General features: G+C 45.6%; 1 protein-coding gene across 3 annotated transcripts in view; it reads right to left on the reverse strand.

Annotated features, from left to right (window-relative positions):
- LOC135909143 (phosphate-regulating neutral endopeptidase PHEX-like) overlaps window positions 1-24165 on the reverse strand; it is a 220270-nt gene that overhangs the window by 9863 nt on the left and 186242 nt on the right. For all 3 annotated transcript variants that reach the window (XM_065440968.1, XM_065440978.1, XM_065440985.1), the window contains 2 exons: window positions 13339-13539; window positions 2472-2717 (listed from right to left, as the gene is read on the reverse strand). In XM_065440968.1, the coding sequence (XP_065297040.1) occupies window positions 2472-2717; window positions 13339-13539 (447 nt within the window). The remainder of the gene's footprint in view (window positions 1-2471; window positions 2718-13338; window positions 13540-24165) is intronic.

Genomic DNA, 24165 nt, shown 5'->3' on the forward strand with positions numbered 1-24165 from the left:
GGGTGTTTCGTCAGGATGATAGTTTGCAATCACTACTTTATAGCTTTGCGCTTGTATCCCGAGGAATTCAATGTTTATTAAATGTTATTTCGTTTCGTGCGCCATCTTTGCTTGCTTCTGAGGGTCTGTTCACGAACACTTCCAGAAAGCCAGATCGCTCCGACATAAATAAGGCAAGGAAATACTGTCCACATATGGGCATAGAGACTAAGCTTATAGCAGACGCCTGAAGGCACAAAGGCAATTCTTTCTATGTATAGCCGTAAATGTTGCGAAGCACGTGTCACGCATGCTAGCATTTCTTAATTCATTTCTTTTCCTCTTCGGAAAGAAGCGGATGCTATGCCGTTTCTTTTGATGCTCATGAGGTCAAAGTGTGTGATGTCCAATAAAACGACCGACTTGGGTGTTTACTGCCGGCTGTCTGTGTTGATAGGAAGTCGTGAGAGAATTTCATCTTATCTCCTACGACACAGGCTTTTATGAACTCAGCTCTCTATAGGCTATTGACTTTCCGAGCCTGGATATACAATAGGCCGGCCTTTCGCGTTTACTTAATGGAATGAATTTCGTATATGCTACACTCTAAAACCAGGACACGCGCCCTTAAGGTGGCTTCAAGATAAATGTTTTGTTATCGGGCGAGCCATTCTGCACGTGCATTTGCAGTCTATCGAAAAGTGGAACAGCAATTGATTGGGATGCATAGAACGTGATGTTTACAGTACCTTTATGAAAAGAAAAAGGACACGGGGACAACCGTGTCCGTGTCCGGACAACGGGGACATGCGACAACCGCAACACATCGACTAACTTTAATCGTAGTTAAAGCCAGCAAAAAGCGAAACACGGAAACGTTCCGCACATGCATCAAATCAAATGTTGTCCTATCAAGCGTATGTGCTTCGCATGTGAATCCCGATTACGAAGGAAGTGTGGCGCTTTTTCCGCCTTTCTTTCTTGTTTGTGTGTTGTTTTGCTCAAGCTACACTATTTCCCAGAAACGAAATGACTAGCCATGAAAATAGCTATTAAGCTCGTCTTTGTCGTCACCTTCTGCTACCTGGATCTCTAGAACACGTATATGCAATGTTTTAAACTGCTTCAAAACCAAGTGGCGCCCCCTCCATGTCCTTAGGGCTAAAGGATACAGAGGATATAAATATTGAATCACACAAGGTATGGTTAGAATCGAGTTTTACGATCTGTCACATTGTGCGGGATAATTAGTGGGTGGACATTAAATAGGCACTGATGCGCAACATTAAATCACCGTTTAGCTATTTGTACTGGTGAAGCATTTCTCTAAAACTCTATTCTGATTCATATAGAACAGGGTCCATTCCCACTTCGCTTTCTGAAGTTTCGCTCCGAAAGCTCAGCTCCGGCGCGTCAGTGTGGCATCACAAATTTCAGTGTACCTTCTTGTATTCAGGCCATTCTGCCGCAGGGTAAGCTTTTGAAGCTTGCTAGGTGGAGAGCTTGATTCTTTTAGGATGAATTGTACCTCTCCTTCACCGATAAGAAATTAACTAGATCCGATTACAAGCTTTAAAAAATTTCGACATCAGGTTGAGCTGGTGCGGGGATTTCAAAACGGCATCGACATCAGTTTTTCGTTTTCACGTCTTTTTGTCTTGCCAAGCCTACTCTCGCCGTAACAGTGGCAGCTGTGCTGCTGTACAAGCGTAAGTTTAGAGTACCTGCAGCAAGACTTAATGTTAGTCTTTAGTTTCTCTTTAACACTGCGTCATTTCCTTTATTTTTTTTTTCTCAGGACATCACGAGATCGGTATGGGCTTGCCACTCACGCACTCCACTCCAGTGTTCGTGACTTCAGCGCAATGATCGAGCAACTACACAACCTTTCATACTACTGTAATAGACGAGCCTTCATGTAAAACCCCTTCACTGGGGGGCTGTCATGTGTTCCAAACAAACAAACAAACAAACAAACAAACAAACAAACAAACAAACAAACAAACAAACAAACAAACAAACAAACAAACAAACAAACAAACAAACAAACAAACAAACAAACAAACAAACAAACAAACAAACAAACAAACAAACAAACAAACAAACAAACAAACAAACAAACAAACAAACAAACAAACAAACAAACAAACAAACAAACAAACAAACAAACAAACGAACGAACGAACGAACAAACAAACAAACAAACAAACAAACAAACAAACAAACAAACAAACAAACAAACAAACAAACAAACAAACAAACAAACAAACAAACAAACAAACAAACAAACAAACAAACAAACAAACAAACAAACAAACAAACAATTGCCTCTGAGTGCAAACGCACTCACAAGCAAGAGAACATAGATCTCTAAAAGGACGGCCCGTTGTTTCCATAGTGGCACCTGGGGTTACGTGTACGTAGGTAAACACGTACTCGCACGCGTTTGTACCATCAGTTGGGAATGTTAAATAAACCAATCTTTCGCGCACCATGAGTCCCAGTGAGTCGGCGTAGTCCTCGCCCTCGGTGGGCCAGGGGCCGTCGGTTGGCACGCGGTACACGGAGCGCAGGCACCGCTTGCGGTCCTCCAGGCGGCTCTCCGTGGCACCCGAGTACCAGGAGCGGTAGAGACCGTCCGCGTCCGCAGGCGCCCCTTCCACGTCGAATGCGTGACTCTCCTCGTGGGCGAGCACGTGACCAAGGGCTCCGTACGACGCCGCAGGATACTGCGAGGTCTGCGTCAAGAACGACAAGCAGCACCGACGATATGCCAGTTGCTTCAGCGACCACTGCTTCCAATTCTTTAAATATCGGGAGTTACAGAAAGAGGGATAATTTTCTCTGACCGATATTTGTAGCGGCGGCGAAGGTAAGAAAGTGCACGATAAGCGGCCATCACCAGTGCCAGTGCTGATATAGCGAAATGCATCACCGTCAGTATTTCTTATCTTCTCGAAAAGGCATTGCTAAGAACTTCGGGATAAACAAAGGACGTTCAACGTTAAATAAACGTTGTCTGTGTCCACCAGACGAAGACGAGCTACTTGCAGAAACTCTGGCTCCAACAACATGATAATGATAGTGATCTAAATAAATAATCTTTAAATAGGTGGTGTCCATATCCGCGCCCCGACGACGGCTCTCTCTGGAGGACAGAAGCGGGTCTCAAAGGATATGGTATTGCTGACTGCATTCACCAGTAGTGATTGAGCAGTCTGAAACACGTCATAGACGCCATGTTTTGGACACCGTGTAATGTTCGACCACTGATGATAATTGCAAGTCTCCCTGTTCCTGTGAGCTTCTTTCTAATGCAAACTACTACTGATTTTGAAGACGCATATGCCGAAAGTCGTGCCAATCTCAAGATATCTACTAGACGGCCTTAACTTGTATTCGCGAACTGCTGTACGTGTGGCGGAGTTATTAATAAAATATGTATTTAGTAATTATTTAGTTATGAAGGTTACTGCGCAAGTTTTAGATGTCCGTCAATGCCACAATTTTTTTAGCTTGCCGAAAACTTTTCATTTCTGATATTTAGAGAAAATTTTTGGCTCAAGCACTTCCGTTTGTACGCAGTGAACGCGGCTTGCACAAACTCAGCATAAATTTGTTAGCTTCGTCACGTGTTTTGGTTTAAAAATAAATGCAATATACAATATGCCATATTTATTTTTCTGTGCGTCTATGCAAGCAAACTGTGAGGACTAGGCTTGCCTCATACGAATAACATTGTTTGCGATCAAGGTATTATTGAGGCAGAATGGTTAGCTTCCTTGAACAGTCTAGCCTCCAGCAATTAGGTATCCAACCACTAAATATCAATGACAAATATCCAACACATATGCATCTTCATTACTAGAGTAACCAAGTCGCTGCTTAGCAAAACTTCTCGCGACAACTTTAAAGATATAACCGGAGTTTACATGGCTGGTTCGTAGCGCTGCCTCACATGCTGCACGGCTGGCAAAGCAGACTGGGTGTTTAGTGCACTAAACCACCGGGGATGTCGTGACATCGAGCCCGTGTTTTCGTGCAACGTTGGGCTCACGAAACGTCAAAGTAGTTTAGTTTTGTTCATGACAAGGTGGGATGTGTACTGGGAACGAATAAAATGATAAAATGTTAATAAAATGAAGGAATGGTTTGATCGATTTTCGTTGCATTCTTCAGAATTTGGCTCAGCCGACAGAATATTTCCGGAACATACCTTGAAAATCGAGAGTAAGAACTATTTGCTTACGACCAGGCTCTCACTTATCTTTCGAATCTCTCGCAACTGAAATGGAGATCGTGAAATGGATCAGTGAACTGCAGCAATTTTCGAATCTGAAGTGGCACATGAGCCTGGCGACAAGCTGTCAGAGGTTGACACGCTGTCAAGACTACACATTTCACGAGCACGATACTGAAAATATGTGGGCCATGGACATATGGTATTGCACAGAGGAAGTACGACCAGAGGGCGGGAATTACTGCGTTCCATAGACATGGCGATCAAGAATATTGTAACTTTACCAGGACACACCCTAATAGAATGGGCATCACAAATTTTTGCAGATGTTTGCGGATATTGATTAGCATTTTATACAGGAAGGAATGAAAAATGAGTGGATGAGCATGTTCGGAGTTGCGACCTGTGTTAAACGGCCAAAGCGAAATACGAACCTAGAGGAAACGAAGGGGTATTTTCGAGTTATTTGAGCGGGTCCTTTAAAGCCAATGCCACCTCGACCTCGACTGAAGTCAAATAGAAGGGAGAAGAGGTGCAAAATACACAGGCTTTCCTCGTCGCCATAGATAAGTGTACAAGAATGGAAGGAGCTAAATGCGGAAAAAAGCAATCCTGATTGAAGGATTGCCTTCATGGAATGAAATAAGATTAAGACATCAAAAGTCTTGGTAACCGATAACAGACCCGCTTTCCGCAGTGTATTATGTTTAACACCCTATCATTCAGAAGGCAGTGCAATCGCACAAAGGTAGATTCGAGACCTTAAGCACTGTCTCGATTTATGCCCTGACCTCCCGGGTGCGTAAAAATGTGCCTTGGAAGCTGCAGTGACCCACCATAACAACACATGCATAGAAGGCTTGGGCAGCTGTCCGTACTCCTCGACACATAGAAGTCCTTGGCTTTCAGAAGATCAGCACTGACGAATCGCTAGTCGCGTTACTCTTCAGGAAACATCAACGCAGCTGAACAACGAACAAGGTACAAGTTCGGAATGAAAAGGCACTTTTACAAAGGGCACTTTAGCAAATTGCTTGCTATTTCACCAGGAAGCTTATTCATCGTCAAGAATAACCCAGAACTTAACAGTACTAATTGGTTGGTCTGTACATGCCTTGCCTCCAAGAAAGCGAGTTAACAAGGAAATACGAAGTCAGTTTATTACGAGCGTAGCGCCCGCATCTGCTATATACGACAGGGGCCCTAACAGCAAGAACAATGAAGAAAATGAAGATGGTAGTAGGGCGTAGGCCCCGTATCAGCTCCGTATCTTACGTGTCGATCGTTTTCCTTTCGCGCTCTACAGTGGTGACCTAGGACCGAACCTAGACCTAGGACCATGACCTAGGACCGAACATTACTGAACCTAGCAACAGACCTGCACATCAAGCCCTCGCCGCGTCAAGCCCATCAACCAAGTCAAGGTCTTGCCTCCCCGATATCGCAGAGGTGCGATGTCAGCTGCTACCGTTTTGGAGGCAGAATCCCCAGGTGTGGTTTCTACAGGCTTAGACACAATTCCACCTGCACCACCACACTTCGCAGATGACTCAGTACTAAAAAGTGATTTCGTCACTCACTCGAAGTAGTCAACGATTTCACCGACGTACGCGACCAGCCTTTGGGTGAAAACCGGTATGAGCGCCTCGATGCGAAGATCTTGACACGTACCGTGCTTTCGGAATGCACTCGCCAGTTACGACTTTCGCCCAGCCATTGTAATGACAGTCCGGGGACGGCAGATTTGAATCTGCATTATTTGCTGCACTTGCCCGCGTTCTGGGTGTGAAGCACTGCCGCACCATCTGCCCGCTAACGGCATGGTCGAGCGTCTTCATCGGCAGATTAAGACGGCCCTGACGGCATGCCGTGATACTGTGCACCGGACCGACCACTTGCCGTTCGTAATGCTTGGCCTTCGGGCTGTCTTCCTCCGCGACCTTGAGCGCTCTACGGCCGGATTTGTTTATGACGCCCCTTTACGTATTCCTGGCAACCTTTTCACCACAGAAAAGACAACTCCTTAAAATCAACCATATCTTCAATGCCTACGCGACTGCTTCCTCAATGTCCAGCCCGTCAAGCTTAGGTCAGCCAAGCAACACATATTTAAACACCCAGACCTCGCGACCGCCACAGCCACACATGTTTTTGAGCGCAACTCTTAGGCGCCCATTCCTGCGGCGAACATCGGTGTTGGCGCCGTCGGCGTTGGCGGTGTAACCGAGCGAACGAGCACAGCGAAATTAAAAAAAATTAAATTATGGGGTTTTACGTGCCAAAACCACTTTCTGATTATGAGGCACGCCGTAGTGGAGGACTCCGGAAATTTCGACCACCTGGGGTTCTTTAACGTGCACCTAAATCTAAGCACACGGGTGTTTTCGCATTTCGCCCCCATCGAAATGTGGCCGCCGTGGCCGGGATTCGATCCCGCGATCTCGTGCTCAGCAGCCCAACACCTTAGCCACTGAGCAACCACGGCGGGTTAGCACAGCGAAATGTGAAAGAGCGAACGCGGAGCGGTAAATGAAAGACGCGAGCAGCGAACGGCAAGGACCAATGAGAGCGGCCCTTCAGTGACGTGCGCGCAGAGAACTGGTGTCATGCGGACCCGCCCGACCACTCTATGCGTACTCGTATCTGGTCTCAGCCGGACCGCTCGTTTCGTACTATCGACTGCTCTCGTTCGCGCTTGTTTTGATTGCCATGGTTTGCAATTGTTTTGTCATCCGATTGTATGCGCGACGCGATTGTGTAGTACTTTCTGGAAGCCTCCCGGAACCAGTGGTTACACTGGAACCTTCGACGAATCATGCATAAAAGCCGTCGCGCTTGACCCAAAGATCAGATTTTCGACGATTGCCGGCTCTGCTACATGTCTCTCTCAAATTCTTTGGCTCAATATATCGCGAATTGAAAACACGTATAGAGCTGCTCAAATTTCGCATTAGGGAATGTCGTATTCGTCGGTGAAATTTTTCTTAAGCGAAACGGTATCCATGCGCCTATTACGCCGGCCTACGACAGGCCCTTTCCGGTTCTGCGCCGTTCCAGCAAGAATTTTGTCACTGCGCAACAGGAACGTGAGGAGACAATCTCTATAGACAGCCTCAAGTCGGCCTACGTGGAGGTAGCAATCAGCCATTGCATCTCCCGAGCACGTATTCCCCAGAGTCTTACCTTCCCTTACAACCTCAAGAACGTCTGCATCGCGTCTGTTCCAAGCTCACGGTCTAGCCGGGGATTCCTGTAGCGCCAACATCTGCTACGATGCCAGGGGGCGCTCACTGCAAGAATAATGAAGGAAATAAAGAAGGAAGTGGAACGTAGGCCCAGTGTCAGCTCTGGCGCTTACGTGTGTGTCACTTTTCTTTTCTCGCTCTACACGAGTTTCTAGGGAAGACGACTGAAGCTTGCTCCTTTGGGAAAACTGACCCACATCAACCCAGGAGGGCTCAGTGGTCCCGAAGAATGTTGGTTGCAGCGAGGACGAGATCAAAGTTGGTAAGGAGCGTGGGGCAGGGGGAGGGGGGGGGGGGTTTACTGGAAAGGTAGAAGAAGAGAAAGAAGAGATATAAATAGAGGGAGCAACGATTTGATCCGTCTTCGCTGAATTCTCTGCAGACTTCTGCAGAGCTCTATCTTGACGGCCTCAGGCGACCTAAACAGCACTTAGCGATAGCAAGCATTTGCCGTTATAGCCAGGGCTGGGTCAGCATCAGAATCAGAATTTATTATTAGGAGTTGGGTCACATTAAAAGTATTTAGTATACAGAAGGAGGTCCCATAGTCAAAGACTGTATCGGGACCTCCTGTGCGAAAACAGTTATAGTTAACATCTCAAAGCAACCGTAGTATATAATAAGGAAGTATACAAGCAACAAGAAAAGAACGGTTACAGAACAAAATACAGAATTGATTACAAATAACGTGGTTTAGCATATCTCATGGGAGCAGGAAAAATTGTGCGGGAACAAAATATCAACAGTTTATTTACAAAAGAATTTTAAAAAATAAGAAAGCGGACAAAGACTGACTACAGTAATCCTTGTCGTGAGTCTGGCAATAAAAATGCATTTTTAGTTCTCTTTTAAATTGTGCTAAAGATCTTGCGTTTTTGTGGTAGCTGCATGAGGTAGCTGCTGCTAGGAATCAGTCACTAGATAATTTTTTAAAGCTCATTTTCACATGTCACATGGATGACTTTCGAATTGCCTGCTTTCATCGCCAGGATTTTAACATTTGAAACCCAGGCAAATTTCCAGCCTTTTTCTTTTTTCAGTTGGATGGTCTTGCCTAGCAAGATTTTGTTTTCAGGGCAGAGGTGGTCATTCACAAAGATTGGGTCATTATCCTCAAAGCCTAACCAACACGCTATCTAAGATAGCTTGTCGGCTATCATTAGCCGCGCTTGCCTCTTCGGTAGAAATTGCCAGAAACTATGCTCGCCCATGGTGCAGGAGATCTCAGTGATCACACGCATTTGGCAACGAGCACGTTCTCATAAGAGGGCGTTGGAAAAACGTAAAAAAAGTGTTTATAGCTTTCGAACAACATTGACTAAGACGTCGTAAGTGTAGCGGAAAGCACGGGCGTGCGTCGAAAATAGATGTGGGGTAAGAGGAAATAACTACAAACACAGGTATTGTGCTTGTAGTTATTTTTCTCTAACTCCACATTCCCACACTTGGGCGATTCGGGCTGCTTTAACGTCATAAACTTCTACCAAATCATCCATTGCCTCCGCTGTTTTTGAACCAGTGGAGGAAATGTGCCACGACACTAACCAGTAAGCATTACGTTCCCAGATGTGATGGCAGCGGCAGAGGAAAGGATACTCGCTAAATCAAAAAGTAAGAGATGGGGAAACAGCATACTCGATAGGCGCGATGGAGAGGAAGCCAGCTGTTAAGCTACATTGAACATCAAGGGTATTAGAAGGAAGAGTATTTGTGCCGCTTCAAATGGCGCTGAGCAGTGTACTGGTAAGCGAACAGGATACTGTTCAAAACCATATAAGTGTGTCCCACTATCCGAACGCGGTGTTAGCGAAGAAAATTTGCCGATGCGGACTATTCGTCTGTAGTCTCTGTAAGTAGCACAGGAAGTATTCAGCCTGCTCTTTTGTTTACGTCGATGTGTCGATATAAAAATAAATAGAGACGCAGTAACCCTGTCGAGGGCATTGAACTGTATTGATAGTAGGAGGAAAGAAATGAACCTGATGCTGGAAAATAGCAAAACAAGGCAGGAGTAATGCAGTTAATGTACATAGAATGGCGCGGATGGAGACTCCACTTTCCCTCGTACTCCTTCACACGCCGCTCGCTAGTTGTGACTGCAGCCGTGCTTTTCTGATTCCTGTTATCGAAATCATTCCGATAGCAGTGAAATGCTGCCCAACTTTCGTACAGCTCCCACGAAATAGATTGACAAATAGCGGATTTTAAATCACGTGACTTCAAACAGCATACTGGCGCGAAGGAAGGTGTGGGACAGCGGCGACCGGGTGACCACGGCGAGTAGACCAAGAAATTACTGCTCTTTTGTCGAGCACCTGTTTTTGCGCTTTGAATTCCATTGCAGAGCATTGGTTCCTGATATTCAGCAGCGGCTCGATGAACAGGTGCTGGTAAAGTGAAATAGATCTACTCAAAATTTGCAGCGATATGCAGTGCTATTCCAGACAATATGCTTCATCCTGTGCAAAGTGGTATATGTAATGCTGCTAGGTGGAACAGCATCGCATTCCACGACGCGGGTTCAGAAAGTGTTTCTTGAAACTGGTTATGAGCATAAAGCTTCTAGCAGAAGGGCATGCTATGAGCACTCGAGTGACTTCTGTTCTGCAGTTGGAATGTTCTACTTAAGTAATTGTAGTTATGAAACAGTTAGTAAGCGTTTATTATAATACTACTACTACTATATGCCGCACAGCATGCGCTTTTTTCAATTGAGTGTGATAACAAAATTTTATAACATAGATGTGCTGCCTATGATAGGATAAATTTAAACCACCTCCAGTTGCTAGCATCAGTGACTCGGGGTTTCTTCATAGATTGTTGTATTTCTTCATGAGTGTGTTTTGCATTTTAAGATACACGATAGCGTGTATTATGCACCGAAAGTATAGATACTGATATACTTCTTGCTGGATGTATCATCGTACATATGCAAGAAATCCAAAGAGTATTTTGATATGGTATGTAGGATACATCTATCTTCGACACGGCCCAGCCCTGGTTATAGTTATGGCAAGTAAATGATTAGAAAGTAGAAAAACACTGCCATACAAAATTGGTGTCGCTACAGCTTTTCTGCGCACAATTTATTTAACTTTATCGCCAGAGGAAGGCACTCATACGTGTGTTAGTGGTTGATCTAGGTCGGATCTCCGCTCAATAATCACCTGTAAAAGCAACTGTGGTCACCGTTCCCTAAAGCAACTGTGTGCACCGGATCGATCGCAATTTCACTGTACAAGCCGAGTCAGATCTGGACATATTTTTTACTTTTGAGTGCATCGGTAACTTCCTTAAGCCGTCGTACGAATACGGCGTACTGTATTGCGAGTTTCGTCGTTGGTACCCGGAAAATGGTTCTCCATTATGGTGCCACTCATAAGCTTTAACGTTGTAAGCGTGTAGTATTGTAGGCATGGCATACGCCTTTACACCCTTAAAGTAAAGCCGACATCAAGTAGCTTGGAGCGCAAACAGCGAATTGTGAGCTTTTTTGTTCTTACAGGCCATAACCAAATGACAGCTCTCTTGTGGTTGGCAATATCTCAGACTATACACAGCATTTCATATTGTATCTAGATGAATATCTGACGTAGTAGATCTGCGGAAACCCGCAAGGTGGAGAGAAGTAATGAATAAAGGGAAAATTGTAGCAATTGCTACGTTGTAGCAATTGCTACGAACGGGTGGATGTCTCATTTTCCCTTTATTCATTACTTCTCTCCACCTTGCGGGTTTCCGCAGGACTACTACGTCAAACTCTTGCCTTTGCTTCGTGTTGTCGACAAATTCGACTTCGCCCTGCCATCTGCTAGCCTCCTGGTTAGCTCAGATGGTAGAGCGGCTGCCCCGGTAAGGCGGTGGTCCCGGGTTCGAGTCCCATACCAGGACGAATTTTTCTTCAACTATGAGGCTTTTCTTTCGAGGAACCCGTATGGGTTTCCTTTGTAGCAATTGCTATGAACGGGTGGATGTCTCATTTTCCCTTTATAGATAAATATCTGTACAAAGCTTGGCAGGAGCTAGTCGGCATGGTCTTGTATTGCGACCGCAATTTGTTTCTGAAAGACGCAAATTACTGCCCATAGATGTGCTTTGTTACATTCCCGTGTTTACGTACTCTCTAAAATCTGTTGGTGCTTTGTCCGCATTATGCACCGACATATTCTAACAGGAATCGAAAATGAATTCTCAATACCAGCATTCCAAGAATCGCTAGCCTGGAACAATGAGAATCCCTTACTTTTATTTATATCTCGTATGCGTCGGCAAAGCGGTCGCAGGAAAAACACGGCGGACAGCATGGAAATTCTGAAAACCTCACCTCGAGTTTGTTGTGAAAGCAGCAACTATAAAAGCAGTTTAATTTCCAGGTGAGATGAGCTGGAAGATCTGAAAGTTTGTACCATCTATGATGTTGAATAGCAGGCATCCGCTTGCTGTCGGTGTTATACTTGTCAGAGTGTTACGAAGCGTGTAATGGGGTCGAATGAACAAAGCACATTTCGTTTTTGTTTAGAAAGTTTTGTTTGGCGTATATGCTTAGTTCCAAGTTTTATCTTCACGACAACACCTGGGTCAGCGTATACAATAGTTGCCAAGATTGTTTCTTCGTTCGCCACAGTGTGCCATGTACCACTCAAAACATCAGTGTGATAACCAGGTGATCACTGCGACAACGTTCAATCAGGCGCGGCGCGCCTAGGTTATGACATTATGTGTTCGAAGATCGAAAAAAAGAACGGTTGAGCTTAACTCTCAGAAGCTGCACAGTGAGCTATGTGGGACGGCTTTGTGGAGCATTCCGGATTAGTTTTCATTGATTACCCCCTTTTTTCCTTTTCTTTTTGTGCAACCAAAGCACGTTTCAGAAAAGTTTTCGCATACCGTCCTAATCGAAATCTAGCCGGCGCGGCCGTGAATGGAACCCTCGACCTCGTTCTAAGCAGCACAGCGACGTAGCCACCGAGCCGTTGCGGTGGGTTGACAAGATCTTGCAATTCAGTTCACTTACGGCCTAATGATATTAGATAACCATAAAATTATTGCGCCTTGTATGGGCAACGAAAGCTTCTCATTATTATTTTGACGGCGATGACGTCGGACTGATGATTTCCTGCATTGGCGGTACTCTACTATCTGCGACGCGCCACACGCTTGTTTACAACCGCAAAACTACATATGACGCTGTTGGCTTGTTCGATCTTTGATTCGTCGTCCAAGTTAACGAGTGCAGTTAACTACAGCGTATATTCGAGCCTGAATATGCGCTGTTCAGCAGAAGCCTGAGCATCTCTATACGGTATGTGCAAGCGGTAAGTCGCAAGTATATAGCCACTGTTGCAAATACGTAGCGTATACAAGCTATTTACGAAGCACTGAAGCAACATCAGTTATCGAACATAGCCAAGTATGAGCGCCCGAGCACACATGTATTCCAAGCGCGGTTTTGATCTGAAGTAATTTCGCACGCTTAAGGGGTGGTCTCCGCTTTCCGGGAGATTGTACGAGCAGCTCTTTCCACCTGCGAGCTCGAACGGGTGCCCAAACTAGAATGAAGCCGCTACCTCGAATGAAGCTCTACTACCTCTTGTTAGCTTGGCTGTAGCAATATTGTGTCGCATTAATTTCGTTGTCTGCCCTTTAACTTTTTTTCTCCAATTACTGCCTATTTCCCCTCTACTTCCTTAATCCCAATTTTCATTGTTGCACCTTTTTCTCTCTCATCCTTAACGCGTTTGACAGCTTTGTCTCACTTTGTGCGACACCTCATTACGTAGTATTGCTTTTGCTGTTTTTTTTTTTGCAAAACCGCCATGGTCATCATAATTGTCGTTATAACCGGACCCCTGACTTCGGCGGCGACCCGCTCACCAGGAAGGGCGGCAGCATCATGGAGGTGGGTATGAACACGATGTGGTAGTAGGGCAGGAACACGGCGTTCACCAGTGGCACGGGGAACCAGTCGTCGTCCTGTCGCGCCACCGACGCCTTGAGCAGAAGGTTGCGCTGCTGGCGCTGCCGTCGCTTGCTGTCGACGTAGGTCAACCCGAACGGAGACCGCACTGTCTCCCGCTGAAAAAAAATGGCTGTGGTTTAGGTAAGGTTAAGCCCAGGATGCGAAGCATACTAGCCTTTATTTTAGTTGTTGAACCACTGTTTAGCCTGGTGAACTGCTGTTGCTTGGCTATATTTGGTTCGGCTAGACGAAGAAACAACTCATGCATTACTTCTTCGCCTTCAAGAGTGGAACGCGACAGCGTTCCCGTCGACCCGCCAAGGGGTGTAAGACAATAGACAGTTTTAGTACTGCGTCATGACGATACGTACGCAGCACGCAAGGGCTTTGCGGAACGTAGGAGCGCGTGTCGCGTTGGGGCTTTTAGTACTGCGAAATGCCTACGTACGTAAGAGGGCGAGCGTTAGACGCCGGGCGCGTCGGAGCGCATTGGCCGCGTCCGCCAGTACGTCGAACCGTCGGCCAAACTAGACGCTGTTGATCTGACTAACTAGATGTAACGTGTGGGCGCGTTCCCGCTTCGTCGAACTATATTGAGGCCTTTAAGAGACTCTACTTTTAATGCGGATGAAATGCACGAATCACATAGAGAAAAATAAAGACCAAACACTTGCTTTCTGGGGCTGGCACGGTCATTTCCGATCAACTGCGCCAAGAGTAGGTCGAGCCTTTCGCGCAAACAGCGCACGCTGAAGACTTTCGTAAAAGCAAAATTCATATTTTTGGTTATACATTCCCACTTTGCAGGATCCTGGAAAGGGTTCTGCGCGTTTACTTCGCGCAGCAAAGCCAAGTCGTACGCCACGGAAAAGAAGTCTTCTGCTGGTCGCCTACGACACCGCCATTTTTCGAAACTCTTGTCTCGCGCTCTCCCGAACGAACGAGAACCACGAGAGCAGCACGCAAGGCTCCCTACGTACGCACGCAAGAATCGGATGCGTGCGTACGCAGCGGCCGCGTACGCATCTCGTAGCGTTTGTGTTGCGTTCTGCACATGCGCAGTTTGCAGAACGCAGCGATCTTACGTACGCAACGCCGTTGCGTACGCTACGTACGCAGTACTAAAACTGTCTAATAGCGTACGTACGTAAGAGCTCCAGCAGCGTTTACGTATAGCGCATGCGCAGTGTGGTGCACGCAACGCTAACGCTAACGCTAACTCTTTGCGTTTGCTGCTTTACGCTATACTAAAACTCTCTAATGGGCTACAGGGCAGCGACTACGCGCCCCGCATTGGACGCGGTGAGCGTCGAGCAAAGCAGCGTTCGGCGCGGCAACGAAATGTGCGCCTGAGCAAGAGACGCACGCCTTAGAAACAGCGCGTTTCTAAGGCAACACCGCATTCACTAGAGGCGCTTTTGTACCGCTTTGAAGCGTTGTACTCGTGGCTCAGTGGTAGCGTCTCCGTCCCACACTCCGGAGACCCTGGTTCGATTCCCACCCAGCCCGTCTTGCAAGAGTTGAGCCAAAGCCACTTCTCCTCTGTCGTGACGTCACGGTGTCACGTGATTTCATGGTCACCGCCGCGCCTGAGGAGCTGGGTTGAGCCCTCGTAATATGCTTCGCATAAAAAAACATGGTAGTGGCTTAGCTCGGCTATGCCAAGATATACGTAGCGAAAGCTAAGGTTAGATCATGGTTAAATGGTTAAATGGATCATGGTTAAGGTTAAATCGTGGTTAGCCTTGGTTAATCTTGATTGCAAGTCCAGGTTAGTCTGGTTGTCTAGCTACGTTGCGGCGTTTAGCTAGTCGTTCGGCGCGTTGTTCGTCTGTTTCCTGGGCGATCCGTTTCCTCTTCATCTCGTTCCGATGTCGATTCCAGGCCTCCTACTGCCACCTCAACTGTGGTTGCGGCGCACGCGAGCTCTCCTTTTCAATCCTCCAACATCTTACCAGGCATGCGACGCAGATGGCAAAGCGAGCGGAGGCGAACGCAACGACGAGGAACGCGTGTGACGTCATGTGCCTCCTCGGAGCACGGCCACAGCGAAATCGCAAATTCGCGGCCAGTAAAGCTTTCGCTTAAAAAAAAAACAGAAAGACAAGACCAGACTGAGTGATGTATCGGCAGCTATAGCGGATTTTGATTGAGCCTCTTATGTATACTTAGAAGAACTTGCTATTGGGCTAGTTGGTAACGTATTATGGGGAAACAAATTCGAGCGGAAAAGAACACGCCCGCATACATGAACACACCCACACAAACAATCGCTTTGTAATTGTTTTGTGTATGTGTGTCTGGAGAGTCATTTTGGAGTTATTACATGTGTGGGTGTGTGCGTACATGCGGGTTTTCTATTCATACCTTGGTCCTCCCACCGCGCCACAAGACGGCCGAATGCGTAAGAGCTCGCACGCAAATATATGCTTAGCTTTGATTGTTACGCGTAAAGTTGCAGTTAACATGGTAGCTACTCAGAGCGAAAAGCCGTATCTATACCAGACGTACTGGCAAGTTCTTTCGAAAAAAGAACGGGATTACACGCATAGCTTAAACGCGATCAATAAATCATGACGGGAAGACGCATATTTGCTCCAGCTACAACTGCTTTTGGTGGCACTTGAAGCTCGCCCTTAGAAACAGTCCTAGGGCCGCTTCCAAGGGCGAGCTTAGCGCAAAAAAAAGCGTGAAGCTTTGCGCTTTTCTTTCTTTCTCATTTGTTAATAGTCATAACCACACGCCAGATGCCAGGTGAGGTGCGCTTGCATGCCCGACGAGGTGTACTATAGTGACCATGACGTTCTATCGCTGTAGCAGGAAGTTTCGGATTTGATTCTCGGCAGTTGTAGACGTTGATTGAAACGGAAATCGACAGCAACAGATAGTCAGTGAGAGTTAAAGGACGTCACATGGTGAAAATTATAATATTATTCAATAATGCTACCATCCTTCGTTCAAATGTTCCACCTACACCCAAGGTGGGGCACTTGAGCGTACGATGATAGCAGTTAAATGCAGCGCGCCTCTGCAACGGAAGTGGCTACGACTGAGGCATATGTGGTATACGAATGGTATGCCCGTATTGTAGTATTAGTGAAATGAAAATGGGGCGAGTCGTCGCTTAGAAGTGTACCGTGACGAAAGGAAGCTGACGAGCGATGTTCAAGGGAGCACGCCATCTTTCAGTCAGGTGCTCTGTGGCTGGGGCGCCGCCAAAGACATCAAGCTGCTTGAAGCGTAATTGATGTCGTGATATCGAGCGTTCTACCGCGGTATACCTTCAGTGCCAGATGCTAACTGCGTATCCGGATCGCAGTTTATATAATAAGATTGCATGCATTAGTGCAGATGCGAAACGTGTTAGATTTCTCCTTTTCCTATTTCTATCCTCCTACTAGCACTTCCCAACGTGTAGGGCTGGAAGCCGAAAGTCCCTCTGATTATCTTGCCTAACTTTTCTTTTTCTTTTAACTTTCTTTCTGTCTCCCTGGCACACTTATTATTGGAAGTGGCTTGTACAAGCGGTCTCTCCTTCCGCAGTGGAATGGCGAAAGCATCTAAGTGCATGCACCATAGTGCTATGCATCTGTCACCGTTGCAACATTCAGGGTTTCCCTCTGGGATGCTTTTAGAGGCAAACATCACCGGTCCTCGTTCCCACCCATCGCTGGTCAGAAAGTAATCCCGGTAGTGTAAGTCTTTAGTAGCTTACCGGTCTTAGCGAACGATTCAGGCGTGCTGTGCATTACCTCATGTGCGTTCTCCCTTCACACTTTTTTTTAAAACTGCTTCTTCCCTCCTTCCGCAGGGTGGCAAACTGGACGCCTGTCTTCTTGAGCTTTCTACATTTCCTCTCTTTGCTTTCTCTCCTTCCCACGCAGGAGCTCGGTCAATATTCGGCAGCAACGGTATGACGTAGCGACGCATTGAAGCCCTTCGCATCGGTGCGCTGACTTGGCGTTCAAAGCAAGCGACATTGGATCCTCGACGTTTCTGAATTGGGTGAGATTTTGACTCACTGGTATTTTTTCGATGCACATTTCTATCCCTTCAGGTAATGAATGAACGAATAAGTGCTTTATTCAGCAGTACGGTGCTTCGACCCATGTGCAGGGAATAGGATTGGTAGCGTTGACAAATTCACAAGGCCTCTTATGTTATCCCTAAGACGACTTGAAATCGAGAGCCCAAGTGCCGACGCATTAAAGACGGACGCATGACGCACGCATCCCACCTAATTCGCTTAGTCTACTTCGCTTAGTCATCCTTCCTAATTAACTTACCCATCCCACTTAATTCGCTTAGTGTACTTTGCTTAGTCATCCCTCTTAATTCCAAAGGTCGAGAGTTCGACTCCCACCCAAGGTCGTGGGTTCGAGTGGGTTTGAGTAATTAACTCTATCCTAGCAAGCTGTGTCTTAATTAATTTCACCTTCATTAACATCAAAAGTCGTGTGTTCGACTCCCACCAAAGATGGAGTGTTCGTAGCTTTTTGATACCTCTCGTGTCGTCGACGCGTTTTCGCTCGAGATCCACTGACTAATGAGACATATAAGGCTTTCGCCTTAATAAAGGAGCTTAGGGCACGATAGAGTTGCCCAGTTAGGTCAAATTCAAAGGTGAAGCCCTGCAAGGATCGGATGACTCGTCTGGTTTCGGAGTGGAATGATGATATCCCTTCATCGAGTCTGATTGTACGGTCACAGTCTTTTAAATTTGTTTGTTTTTCACAGATTTTTGAGCCTCGGACACTCCAATAAAAAATATACCGTCGGTGGTCGTCTCGTATTGAGTGTTGCGTGATTGTCGATGGTCGCCGTGGTGACGACCGCTGCGTTTATATCTCATTACTCGGCAAGCTTTCCACTTCCCCTTTACTGGACATAGGCTCGGCTTTTGGCTAGGGCAGTTTACACAAAGGCAATGTGTGTTTTATGGCTGAGGGCAAGGAAATGGAAGTTATTATAGAAGGAGAAAACTTTTTTTATGTCTTGAAGCTTCGCGTTTTGATTACCTAAAACTGAGAGGTTCAGTGCCTGTAAGAATGTTGAGAAAAGCAAGCATAGTGCTGCTTTAGTCGGCTTGAGACATTAGCATACGGAGTGATCACTTTTAAGCTTGCCAGAATTTTTTAAGATCTCCCGTTGCAGATAACATAATTCGAGTCTCGGAGATGGGTTATTCAGGGAGGCGGACATTACTTTCACAACAAAACTAAACACATGTTAAACTAAAAAAATTCACTAATTAACTTTTTCATTTGATTAATTTGCAGCACATTTCACGTGCCATTCGGCTCTGGAACAGCCTCCCCGACAACATAGTTGCGGAAACTGACCGTGAAAAATTCAGGCACTCACTCAACTCGCTTAACCCTTGTGAACCATTGATATCACACTCAGTGTTCTGTGTTATTTTTCCTACCTGTTTCTTGCACTGTAATACATTTGTTACAAACTTATAGAGTTCTTATTTATTGTACTCATATACAGCTTTATGTAGCTAATATGTTTCTCTCTTTTACACTGTGCACTTGGCTGGCATTTTATTTAATTTGTTATTGTTACTAGCTAGTATGTACTTGATTCTATGCCCCCCTTACTCAATCCCCATGTAGGGGCCTTGTAAAGTATTTTACAAAATAAAACATAAAAAATAAATATGACAATTTACGAACTCGTCATGGTGAGCTTGCGCGGCGTGTAGAGCGAATTTGAAATGAATTTCGAGAATGACGCCAGTGTGGAGGCATGCGCCATCAAACTTGCCGTAAAAATGCGCTGTTGTTTCACTTAAACGCTCGTTTATTCACTGAACCAGAAAAGTAACTGGAACGCCGATGCAGTTCGTCTAACACTTCGGAAAATATTATCTCGAAGCTGGTGTAGTCCTCAAAATTAACTTCAAGTGGATACGTCTTACAAGCTCACGGGCTACAAATTCGTAAATTGCAATATGTGCAATAAAGCATTTATTCAAAAATTTTATTAGTGCGTTTTAGATAATTATTTGTACGCGTGTTTCGATTTCTTGTGCTAATAATGTCCGCCTCTTCGAGTAAACCAGCTCAAGGACAATAAGTACGCTATCTGGCCCAGCTGACTCTTAAATATTGCACAAAACTTAGAAATTATCACCCCGCATATTTCGTGACAGTGTGGTGGATATTCCGGAGCACGCGATTATTCATGGGAACTCGCAGCCCTTATTGTGAAAAAATGTGAACTTCGCTCAGTAAAGTGTTTCCGCATTCGTTAGTGCGGCTGGGGTGATTTAACACGAAGAGAGAGAGAGAGAGAAAAAAAATCGACATATCCACGCGTAGCTGTGAAAGCAAAGCGAACATCATCAGCGAAAGCCTTTGTGGTAGTGTGGTGGCTTCAAGTGAATGAAACAGGTTCACTTTCTCGGTTGCCAAGCAACAATACTCTGTAAAACTATTTCGATAATAATTTATACTATTCCTATACCTTCAGCCTTGACTGTAGAAGTCGTAGCGGTCTTTCTGTTTATATCCCGCTTGAAAACAGCGCCGGATTTATTTAGGTAAATGCATCTACCTGTCCTTGGGGTGCGTTAAGGGGCATGAAAGTTATCAAATTCTGTGGTTGGGGTGACATTCTTGCGAAACTAAAAAGAAAAAAAAGAAGTAAACAAAACTTTTCACACATTGTATCTTAAGGTGCTACTGTGGTATCTTGTCCGAAGGTAATAAAATGAAATGAAACCATCAATGCTCGACTTAAACTTGTCCATTTGGAGAAAAAAAAGAACAGCATATGGAATTACGTGTGACTCATGTTTGTTTGCTCTGCGTATTTACATGTAATGACGTACATTTTATTGTCTGGAAAAGGGCAGTAGAAACTTGCTCCAAATCTCATTCTGTTAGAACTGATGCAATGCGAACTGACCAGAAAGCTGCTCCATATGCCACGCTTGCGGAGCACAAAAAAGCGCGCGCTCGCTATACACGAGTGCGCCGTAGTTCTCACTAATGAATGCGTGCAACCCAACCATAACTTACTACAGCTTAAAAGAAGTGGAACAACCGTCGCACTCGTACTATCTGTTCAACAACGTAGTTTCAGGTGACACGTATCGGCTGCTGCATTTGCAAAAAGTTGAAGCAACGGTCTTGGTAGCATACTGCGTGTTCAATAGGTTGGCCATTTCATCGGACACGTGTCAAGTTCAGTATTAGAACCCTTTTCACGAAGCGTTAATAATGCCGGAGCTCTAACGATCGCTGCTATTGCTTGACGATATGCGCATTCTAACTGACAAGCAATCTCTCGCACTAATTTTGAGTTTTGCAGTTGACCAAACCAACAAAAAACTCTTTAGTGTACATGGTCATGCATGCTAACCCAATTATCTGCAATGATGACTCAAAAAAGTCGATAAGCTCCGGGGTAAAAAGACGAGACAGTGTGCAGTGCGTATCGTGCCTTTCTGCTCTAACAGGAAGGCAGAATACGTTATATTAAAAACAAACGAGAATGTTTTTCGTGATGCTTTGCTGCTATTTATACCTTAGAGTTTCTGGTGTTTGGGCAAAACAACAAGGGGGTAAGATGAATGTTGAAATGCACGCGATAAGCGTAAATCAATACTAGTATACGGACGTACTAGGAAATGTATGTTTCGCCCCACTATGCGACCATGCAAAATGACGAGGGCATCGTAGTTTGATGTTGACAAGCATTCTCACGCAGGTAATTGCTATGAAAAATGATCTTCAGCGTGCCCCGTTCAGGATGCCACGTGAAGAGATAGGGAGACTATCGTTTAACTATAAAACGCGACTAGCGATTAGTTTAGTTGAGATTGGTTGTTTCAAAGGCCTGAAATTGGGTAGGTCGCTTAGTGAACAGAATAGACGACCGGTCGTCTACTAGAGTAACATACTAACTGCCAAAGGAAGGGAGACTCTGTTGAAGTTCTGCAGATGATGGGCTGGTGTAACGAGACTGCGAAACTCAGAGGCCTACATATAGCACGGAATCCAGGGCAAGAGTAAAGAGGCCTTTGTGCTGTAGTGAAATTTAAACGAGTATAGGGAAGAAAGTTGATATTTCCAGGTTTTCCCTTTTCTTTTGGGTAGTGCATCACAGAACGCACTCAGGCGTATGGGTAAAAAAAATCGACGCTACAGGGGTCCTCGAGTAACGGGCCTCGATAGCTGAATATCGCGGCCGTTGGACTGCGCGAAACCCGACATGCATGGTCAGATACACTTGCAATGCAAGGCGAAGGGTAACACCTGGCAGAAAAAGAAATATAAAGATAAAATAAAACTGCTGTGTTGACCCCAAAGATCATCATCGTTCACAATAAGTTCTCCTTTAGGGCGACATTGAAGCGCGCGCACGCACTCTTTATTGACCGGTCGTGATCTCTAAATACCTGCGGCCGTTTGTTTTTGAGCAAAAAGGCGAGGGTTTAAGTTTCATGTTTGGGTCTTTGCTTATGCATTAGGTCGTACAAAATATGCAAGAAGTGTGTGAATCCATAGACAAAGGCTTGTAACGGGTCCAATAAGAGAAAAATATATCGCGGAATACGACGCAGGCACTTTCACTAGACATCCATCAATTTTTCAGTAAGCACATGGTTTATGTGTAACGAAGAGTATATACAAGAATTGAAGGGCATCAATAACAACTAAATTTGAGGTTTCCACACAAATATACATACCGCAAGAGAGATAAACAATGTTGTCCTAGAAACATCGCGCTTTTATTTAACATAAAGAATAAATAACTTATAAACACGGCATCACGCGAGCGATGCAATCTGGCACAGTATGTAAATTACTGGCAAAGTAACAATTCGGACAGGTATGCGAGAAAAATTGGAATACAGTGCAAATAATCATAGCAGTGAAATGAAAAAAAAACTGTGGAATTTCGTCAGTAGGTGCCTCTGATCGTTTTCATTCCAATAGTAATGTATTCCATATTTTAACTCCTGTAACTTGTACCTGTCGCTCCCAGTAAACATTATCTACAGCAGGTAAATTGAAGTCACGTTGCATAAGGTTATTTTTTTTGTGTGTGTGATGGGTAGACAAAAAAATATGCACGAGCGAAATGGATGATTATGGTTCACTATGTTTCCGAGAAAAACTACCGTTTTCAATTGCCTTAAGTAATCAAATGGGAGGATTTGCGAGGCACGAAGCAATAGGTTGGTTGGTTCAGAGGGTTTCCTATGCTTATAATTCGAAGCGTGCATTTTTGAAGTTGTCGAATTGGGTCGAGATAGCTATTGTACGTCCAGCCCCAGACTTCTATACAGTATATTGTTACGGTTAGAAAAGACGCTTGACAATGTGTTTACAAGGTATATACAACGAGCAGAAGACAGGCATACAAGATGGAGCCCGTGCGCACGACTATCGGCGATTGTCGTCTTCATCGGTCCTCTCATCATCGATCGCTGCTGCAGCGCCTCATAGCATGACCCCCGATGGTGAAGGCGCAGTCCCGGCGCTTGGTAGGTTTGAGTGGTATCGCTTCGGTCGAGCCGCGTGAACGACATCAGAGGAAGATCGCGGTGTGGAGGTATCAAGAGGTTGTAACTCGTAGGTCACGTCTCTCACTTGACGCAAGACATGGTATGGGCCTGAGTAGGGCGAAATCAGCTTCTCACAAAGTCCAACTCGTCGGGCTGGTTTCCAAAGAAGCACGATGTCACCAGGGCTAAAGTGGGCATCGCGGTGACGAGCGTCACATATGCTTCGTTGCTTTTCTAGGAAAGTGGTCAGACGCAGGCGTGCAATCTCGCGTGCCTCGGTCGCTCAATATATGCCATCTCGGGCGTATTCTCACGTTGTATCGAGAACGGCTGGTAAGATCGTGACAAATGGTAGCATAGGGTCTCGTCCACACAAGAGAAAAAGTGGAGAGAAACCAGCAGAATCATGGCGGGCCGTATTGTAGGCGAATGGGACGAACGGGAGAGCGGCATCCCAGTCATGATGGTCAGTGGAGGCGTACATAGCGAACATTTCTGTGATAGTTCTATTGAGCCGCTCTGTGAGGCCGTTGGTCTGAGGGTGATACGACGTTGTAATCTTGTGCTTTGTAGCGCCGGTGTGCAAGATGTCCTGGATAACCTGTGAGAGAAAGTAGCGGCCCTGTTCGTTAAGGAGTTGTTGGGGAGCGCCGTGGTGAAGTATCACTGCGTCAAGAAGTTAGCGACGTTGGTTGCACAACTGGTAGGGAGAGCCCACGTGATCACGTACCGGGCGGTGTAGTTCGTAGCAACTCCTATCCACTTGTTCCCCCTATGCGATAGAGGAAAATGGCCAAAGAGATCAAAACCAACTCTAAAGAATGGCGAAGATGGTATGTCAATGGGCTGAAGACGGCCAGCTGGTAGGGCTGCTGTATTTTTCCGGTGCTGACAAGATTTAGAGGAGGTGACGTAACGGCAAACGGAATGGTAAATACCGGGCCAGGAGAAACGACGTCGAACATGGTCATATGTCATCGAGACTCCCAGATGACCAGACTTCATGCAACTGTGCGAGCAGTCTCACGCATATGCTTGGAAACGACCAGTAGCAGTTCAGGGCCGTCAGGGTGCATGTTGTAACGGTTCAATATGCCATCTTGCAGCACAAACATATGCGAAGAGGGTGAAGTTGGCAGGTCCGTCAGGCTGAGAATGGTGTCTCTCAAGTAAGGGTCACTTCGTTGCTGATCGGTGATGTTACCAAACGCGGTAA

This window comes from Dermacentor albipictus, chromosome 1, assembly GCF_038994185.2.
Source record: "Dermacentor albipictus isolate Rhodes 1998 colony chromosome 1, USDA_Dalb.pri_finalv2, whole genome shotgun sequence".
NCBI lineage: Eukaryota > Metazoa > Arthropoda > Arachnida > Ixodida > Ixodidae > Dermacentor > Dermacentor albipictus.